At 39.2% G+C, this 8,951-nt stretch overlaps 1 protein-coding gene across 1 annotated transcript; it reads right to left on the bottom strand.

Annotated features, from left to right (window-relative positions):
• Positions 1-687: 687 nt before the first annotated feature.
• On the bottom strand, positions 688-1,996 carry LOC149846793 (uncharacterized). Its single transcript, XM_089992513.1, has 5 exons — positions 1,917-1,996; positions 1,724-1,784; positions 1,279-1,627; positions 1,048-1,184; positions 688-951 (listed from the first exon to the last, which is right to left on the bottom strand). Exons 1-5 carry the CDS (start codon positions 1,994-1,996, stop codon positions 688-690), a joined length of 891 nt encoding a protein of 296 aa, XP_089848639.1.
• Between the last annotated feature and the right edge of the window lie 6,955 nt (positions 1,997-8,951).

The following is an 8,951-nucleotide window of genomic DNA, read 5'->3' as shown; positions in this document are numbered from 1 at the left end:
TCGCCTATAAATTGGCTCGTTTAGGTCTTGTCGATGAGACCTGAAATAAGCCCAGACTCAAATATCATAACCTAGCATCGGGCATTTTACTAATGTTTTTACAACACATGGCCAAAGTTTCAAAAATTTCAAAGTTTAACATTGTATAAAAATACACGATATTACATCACTACCACCTTAAAATAATTTCATCCATGAAATTAAAATGTACTGAAGAGGTGTGGGTAGTGCTCACGCATGTCAGCCTCAGGCTCCCAGGTGCACTTGTCTAGTCGGTGATGTTGCCAATGCACCTTCATGAACGAGATCGTTCGACTGCACAGTGTCTTCTCCTGAAGATCCTCTCCTCTATCGTCAAGTCAGGCTGTACCTCAATCGCCTCGCAATGGATTACATGTGAGGGGTCAGACACATATTTTCTCAACATCGAGACGTGAAAGACATTGTTAATCTAAGAAAACTGAGGAGTAAGTTCCATATAGTATGCAGTCTCCCCAACACGCTCATGGATCTCGAAGGGTCTGACATACCAAAGACTCAACTTTCCCTTCTTCCCGAACCGAAAAACACTCATCGTAGGCGAAATTCGTACAAACATGTGATCACCCACGGCAAAGCTGAGCTCCCTACGTCGTTGATTGATGTAGCACTTTTGCTTGCTTTGCGTTGCAACCAACCTCCGTGAGATTAATCGCACCTAGTCTGAGTAGTGTGGAGGACCTCGGGAGACTCCACTGCTCTCACTCCAACCTCGACCCAGCAAACCAGGAATTCGCATGATCTGCCATAGAAAGCTTCATACGTGGCCATACCTATACTGGCACGGTAACTATTGTTGTACGAGAACTCTGCAAGCTTTACATGCCTATCCCACTCTCCTGCCCAATCCAACGTGCATGCTCTAAGCATTTCCTTGAATGTCTGTATCGGGCACTCTGTCTGCCCGTCTGTCTGTGGGTGGAAAGCCGTAATGAACTTCAACGTGGTACAAAAGGCTTTTTGTAACTGACACCAGAACGAGATGTAAAAAGAAGGTCTCGGTCTAACACTATCGAACGTGGCACCCCATGAAGTCGAACTATCCAAGCTCTGATTGATCTTGATCGGCAGAAAATTGACACTCTTCATTAATCTTTCCACTACCACCCAGATGGCATCGTGCTGATGACGGGTTCTCGACAATCCTGCAATGAAGTCTATCGAGATGTCATTCCACTTTCACTCTGAAATATCTAGTGGTTGAAGGAGTCCACCAGGTCTCTAATGCTCGTTTTTCACCTGTTGGCTGTTGAGACACGAACTTCATGATATTCCACTTCATCCTGTTCCACCAAAAAGTCCTCTGGAGATCCTTGAACATCTTGGTAGAACCACGATGAACAAAATACCTCAACCTGTGGGCCTCACTCATCAATTCCTCCTGCAGTGCCTTTGGAACAAACCATCTGTCTCCGAACATAATGGTTATGTCTTCCTCACGGTGAAATTGCGCATCATTTTTCTGGGAACTCATGCATAACCTCTTGAACTTCGGATTAGCCGACTGTATCTTCTTGATAGAGTTTATAATCTCAGGCCACGCCTTCTTCCCAACATAAAGGATGCACCCAGAATCGCCTGCAAATGGCTACCATCGAACAAACTCCTTGATCAGATCTCAATTGCGCCCAATCAAATAGGCTGCAGTGACAAAAGTCTTCCTACTTAGTGCATTTGTCATTACATTCGTCTTACCAAGGTTATAGGCAGTGGAGAACTCGTAGTCCTTCATGAACTCCAACCACCTGTGTTGCCTCAAATTCAAAACACGTTGTGTGAATATGTACTTGAGGCTCTTGTGATAAGAGAGGACCTCAAATTGTTCTCCATACAAGTAGTGATGTCAGATCTTCAGTGCAAAGACAACTATCGCTAACTCCAAGTTGTGTGTGGGGTAATTCTTCTCGTACACCTTCAATTGCCGAGAAGCGTACGCGATGACCTTTTCGTGCTCCATTAAGACACAGCCTAGTTCGGTCCCTAAATCATTTTTGTACACCACAAATTCGCCCATCCCAAAAGGCAATGTCAAAACTGTGGCTATGGTCAACCTCCTCTTCAGCTCCTAAAAGTTATCCTCGCACCGAGGTGACCAATCAAATTTCACCCCCTTCTACAATAGTCGAGTCATCAGAGCAGCTATACATGAGAAGTTTTGTATGAATTGATGGTAGTAGCCTGCCAATCCCAAGAAACTCTTGTTCTCTGAAACTATCTTTGGTTGCTCCCAAGACAATACAGACTCTACCTTGGCTGGATTGACCTCAATGCCTTTCTCGGAGATCACGTGGCAGAGAAACATCACCCTGTCGAGCCAAAACCCACACTTCGAGAACTTAGCATAAAGCTAGTGTTCTCTCAATGTCTGCAACACAATCCGTAGATACTCTCAGTACTCCTCCACACTCTCAGAGTGGATAAGAATGTCATCGATGAATACAATGACAAAAGAATCCAACCATCGACTGAAGACCTGATTCATTAGCTCCATGATTGTTGCAGGGGCATTGGTGAGTCCAAAAGACATCACCAAAAACTCATGGTGCCTATATTTGGACCTGAATGCGATCTTTGGAACATCCTCTACCATGATCTACAATTGATGGTACCCGAAATGAAGATCGATCTTGGAGAACACATTTGCCTTTCTTAGCTGATCAAACAAATCATCAATCTTAGGCAAAGGGTACTTGCTCTTCACTGTTACCTAGTTCAGCATGTGGTAGTCAATGCAGAGCCGCATGGACTCATCCTTCTTCTTGACAAAAGGAATAGGTGCACCCCAAGGGGACACACACGATCTGATGAAGCCCTTGTCAAGAAGCTCCTGCAGTTGCTTCTTCAGTTCAACCAACTCTGCAGGTGCCATGCGATAAGGCACTCGTGAAACTAGTGTCGTGCTAGGCACTAGCTCGATCAAGAACTCGATCTCTCTATGAGGTGGCAAACTTGGCAAGTCCTTGGGAAAGACATCCGGAAACTCATGAACCACATCCAACTGGTCCAAAGGTGTCGCCTGAGTATCTGTCGCAGATACATTGGTCAAGAACACCATACATCCTTGCTTGTGGTACTTGGAGATATTCGACGTCAAGACGATCTTCACCTCACTCATCGGTCTGGTCGTCTGGAACACAGTGCAGATAAATAAAGGTGTTCCAACAGAACCTTCTTTCCCCAACACTGAAGGGTAGCATTGTGTTTGTACAACCAATCCATACCCAGAATGACATCGTAGAAAGTCATGTCTAGTATGATCAGGTCAGAAGACAACTCATGCCCCTTGATAACCACACGAACTGCAAAAAAATATTTTCCACAAGAAGAGAATGTACCCATCAGAGACATCACATCAAACACCTTCTCGAGGATAGATAGACTAAGATCAAGCAAACTCACAAATAAAGATGAAATAAAGGAATGGGTAGCACCCGAATCGAACATCAAACGAGCATAGTGGTCAGTGACTACAAAAATATCATCGATCAGGTCATTCTAATCGCCCTGTGTAGCAGCTATGGAAGCGTACACTATCTCGTTGGTCCTTTATTGTACCTGTTATTGAGGTCTTTGTTGCTATTGTTGTCCTCCTTGAGCGATTGGCTTGTTCGGACAGTAGGTAGCGATATGCCCGAGTTGCTGGCACTGATAGCAGACCCCCCTGAAGAGTAGACAAGAGCCCTGAGGATTACTCTTGTTGCACCTCTGACATACGAATGGAGTCTTCTGCTGTTGCAGCCTCTGTTGGGCTTCCTGATGGTGCCCCTGATGTGTCCTCTACATCTTAACCCCCTACGCCCTACCACCCGCAGGTGGGTTCTTCCTCTTTCTGCCATTGGTGTTGCCTCCATTGTCACCCCTCTTCTGCAATCCACCCTTGAACCTCTCTTATTCCTCATTTAGGATGGATGAAGACTCGATAGCATCACTAAAGGTAGTACGGTGACTCATCATCACACGAACCCGGAGTTTGACTTTCAGTCCATACACGTACTTCGCTGCCCTTACCTTATCATCAACAAAAAGGTTCAGGCAGTAGAACTCCAAACTCCTCAATTTGGTGGAGTAGTCCACCAAACTCATGTTTCCCTAGATCAGCTCGATGAATTGTTACTACATACATTCTCACGCATAGGCAGAAAAGTATGCATCTAAAAACTCATCCCTGAAAGTCTCTTAGGGAATGACCTTCACTTCGTCATACTTCACCCGTAGCAGGGTATCTCACCATTTCTTGCCATCGCCTTTCAACCGGTATGTGCCAAAGTTTGTCTGCCTGATTTCGGGCACAAGAAAGATGCAAAATGCTCTCTCAGTCTCTTCAACCCAGCACTCAGCAACCTCTGGGTCGGCCTACATGGAAAAGGTTGACGGATCCAACTTCAAAAATTTCTCGTACGTGACAACGCCGAGGTTTGGAGTGACCTCAGTAGGATGGACACACTCGGTCTGTTGCGCCGCCTGCGCCTGAACGTGTGTAGTTACTATCGCAGCCAAGGTGTTGAGGGCATTCAGCATAAAGTCTTTCTACGCTTGCCAGTCAGCGGGAGAACATGAGGTCGAAGCTCAGGAGCAGGTATATATGTAAAACATAGAAAGGTTATTAGGAAATTATACCATGATCAAATCTACCACTTAGGATTGATACCCATGACAATCATAATCACACAATTACATAAATTCTTAACTCACACAAAAAGAAATTGAATTAAGCTACTCTCACAGTATATCATATAAAATTTAAACAAATTTGTATTAGTAAAAAAAATATTAGATAGCCCTTACCAGTGAAGGAGACTGCTCTATAGTACGAGTCGTGATGTCCTGACATTTTAGGCAAGGCTGAACTACCAAAAAGGAAATTTTGGTACACAAAAGGGTTAAAATGTAAGATTTTATGGCCTGCTTTGATACCAAACCTGCAACGGCCCCAACTCATCCCTGTTGAAAAGTGATTTTTTTTTTAACAATTGCGGGAACCATACCCATAGATATGGGGCCTTATAGACATAACACAATCCAAACCGCAAGGATTTTACATTAACCATAAACCAAGCTAAAATAACTTTATTCATCAATAATTCAAGTTTAAGAACATAATCAAATAGATATCAATAAAAAAAATGAAGCCACATTGGCCCAAACAAGATGTCAGAAAGTAGCCATGCAGGTCTCATAGGCTTCCTGTGACACTCGGTCTCATCACTGGGCTTCAGAGGCTATGAAAAACATAAAGAACATAGGGTCAAATTCAAAGATCCTACATACGAATTCCTCTAACAATTCAAATGAGAAAGAAAAGCATAAATCAAATTCATCTAACATTTTTAGAACATAACTACAACAATTTCATAATTCATTTACCATTTAAGCATTTAAAATCACATATCATGCATTAACAATAAATAACAGAGAATAAAACAAGTAACATTTGCATGAACTAATGCAAAATAGTAAATATAAATAAAATCATTGCACATGTATGAATAACTTATTAAGTTATTATTAGAGTTTTCTTTTGTATGCACGTCCTTATTAAATGCACACAATTTTAGTTCCACTTTTCATTAAAACCCATGGATACTAAAAACGGGCACAACAATTCCTAAAGTTCAAGATAGGTTTTCAATTGTAGCTTAACACACAATTTGTATTTTATTACAGGGTTCTATACTTGACCCTCGACCGATATAAGGAATCAATATCATCCATCGAAATATTAGAAATCAACATCTAATGTCGGGACACCAGGGAAATAAACATTCACTTATGCCACTTTCTTGGTATACCAAAACAACATATGTGTCTACACACCACCCCCAGGTAAAGTGACAGAAACTCTCTAAAATCATGGTTGTGAGGTGAACTACCATATCGGATTCAGGGGCACAATCGCACACAGAGTTTTAGTATCCTCATGGTTCCCCAAAACTGTCATCCAAGATTCTCATACTGTCGAAGGGATATCCAAGAAGAAACATTAATTACAATGTTTTGTTTCTTTAATCTTTTATCAAAAGACAAATTCTTTACAAAAGATTTATTTTATAAATCAACATGCAAAACACAACACGGGACCCTGGCCCATCTCAATATTTGACAGTGCCATTAATTTAGAAAACCAATAATTTTATATGGATTTTTGTAATGCACTCGACAAAACTTATAGCAACACCTGCTTGAGGCCCACATGGCCTATGGTGGTGCACATTTCAACCACTCATGTATCACATGCAAAAACCACAATAAACATATAATTTATGCAATCATTCAACATGCTCACAAATGCACATACATTCACACACATTACGAATGTACATGTATAATAATTTTATATGCATATAAACACACACTTGGAATGCACATTTTGTTCTCATATTTTGTCTCATGCATATCATTCAAGCATGCACATGATTATTGATGGGCCAAAAGTAAGCAACTTAAAAATTTCCGTGTTCATAATATGCATATCTATGCCATTATTGTATTAATTCTCATGATCATGAAAACAATAATTACTTTTATCAAATCAAAAAACTTGGGAACTCCATTAGCAATCTCATGTTATTTTTTTGTGTATATGTGCTGCCCCTTTTCTACACTAAAGCACATACTCTTAGTGAGATTTCAAGTCTCATGAACTCTCACATAAAAGTATGCATAGTAGTCACATGAAAATATTCCTAACAATTACATTAAAGCATGCATAACAATCATATGAAAACATGCATAACACTCCTGTCATAAAAATACATAATCTAGACATGGGAAGACACATAAATCTGAATATTTAATATACAAAAATATGCACATTCAACATGTATAGATATTAACATTTAACATGTAAAATCTGAACATTTAACTTGCAAAAAATTGAGCATTTAACATATAAAATTCTAAATATTTAACATGTAGAAATCTGAACATATAACATGTGTAAGTATGAATATCTAACATATAAAAATCTGAACATGTAACATGTAAAAATATGAATATTTAACATGAAAAAATCAACATATGTGACATGTATAAATTTGAACATTCGACAAGTATAAATTTAGACTTTTAACATGTACAAATCTAAGCATCTAACATGGGATATATATATATATATATTTATATATAGACCAACCCACCCAACTGACTGCAGTCGGATGGGAGGAAAAGCTTTTTAAGTTTGCCTAACCGACTGCAGTCAACTAATTTGGCAGTGTTTAAAAACTGCCCAGCTGACTGCACGTCGGCTGGGCTAAACATCCTTAGGAACTGCATTCCTTTTTTTTTTATAAAACTTGTATACCAGTCTATTTTTTTTTGTAAAACTTGGCCATATATGTTGGGTCTGACCAGTACCCAAACATAATACATTTTTGGGTCTGGTCAGCACTCGATTCGGTACAAAGTTTGAGTCTTATAAGTACCCAAAATTAGTCAATTTTTTTGGTATAATCAACACCCATCCCTGTGCATGATAGGGGTCAGATCAACACCCATCCTTGCGCCTGACAAGGGTCTGATCAGCACCTGAAATCAATTAGTTTTTGGGTCTGATCAACACCCCATAACGTCACACATAGTACAAAAAAAAAGCATTCTATATGATATTTCACAGGAAACCCACTCGATAGACAGAATCTTAATAGCACGTTTCATACGCCAGATAAAAAAAATAGAAAAAGAACAATATATATATATATATATATATATTCGGCTGTCATAAACAGCATGCGGGGGATCTAACGTTGGATTCATATGCACCCATCAATACACAGATCTAGACCCGATCTGTACACCCCCTTAAAATTGATAGATCTGTCCAGATCTGCCCTTTTGAACAGTGGGACAGATTCCATTATGTGTACAGAAATCAACAACCTGCATCGTCATTCTGAATTTTTATTTCATATATATATATATATATATATATATATATATATATATATATATATATATGGGTAGGGAACGACAAGACGACATCTGATATGCATATATGTATAGAAATATATAACCATTGTAACGTTATGTATGTATATATTACACATTTTAAATTAGATTCTCATTTTTTTCCCTTTCCACCAAAAATATTACATAGAATTTACTTACACTACTTCTTCGCGTTCGAGTCGAGAGAGGAACCCATTCCTTTTTCGAAGCTAAAAAATGATCGAAAAATCTCGGAAGACCAAAGAGGAAGAAGGCTTTTCCTCTCTCTCTCTCTCTCATTTTGAGATTTTATAATAAGGAGGGCCTCTAGAGGGTAACGCCCCCCTCTAGGGTTTCTTGAGGGCTTGATATAGAATTTTCATATGAAATTCTATCTCACACCTACTTTCTTACTTTTTCTCAACTTTTTTTTTTTTACTTTTCCAACTCCTACCTTTTTGTAAAGATTTATCTTTTTTGTTTACTCAACCAGATGGGGCGCTTCTAGAGAACCCCGATTACTTTTTAACTGCCTTATCTAAACAATTTAGAATTTAATAAAATTTAATATTAATTAAATTAATTATTTATTAATTAATAAATATCCAAACAAATTTAGAGGGTGCCTTATCACGCTAGGAGTCTTTTTAACTTTAAATTCCCTTAAATTAAGCCTTTATACTGAATCTAAGGCTTTAATTTCGTGAAACCTGGATTTTAGATCTAGATCTAGATCTGAATCCAAAATTCAAATTAATATCCAAAATCTATATGGATTTTGAGCTGGATCGAATTCTAATTAATATGGGTCTTAGACTGATTCTATATCCATATTAACAAGGATCATATGGATCGAATCCAATCCAATCAAGACTCGGTCCTATCGAGACAGGTCTTTTTTAAAAAAAAAATGATTTTCAAGCCAACTGTAGGCCGAATTCAGAACAATATAGTATCATTGAACTCACAATGTTGAGGCGCATCTAATG

This window comes from Nuphar pumila, chromosome 2, assembly GCF_984573655.1.
Source record: "Nuphar pumila chromosome 2, dmNupPumi1.hap1.1, whole genome shotgun sequence".
NCBI classification, from domain to species: domain Eukaryota; kingdom Viridiplantae; phylum Streptophyta; class Magnoliopsida; order Nymphaeales; family Nymphaeaceae; genus Nuphar; species Nuphar pumila.
The sequence above is the reverse complement of the archived record's forward strand: the minus strand, read 5'-3'. Positions and strand labels throughout refer to the sequence as shown.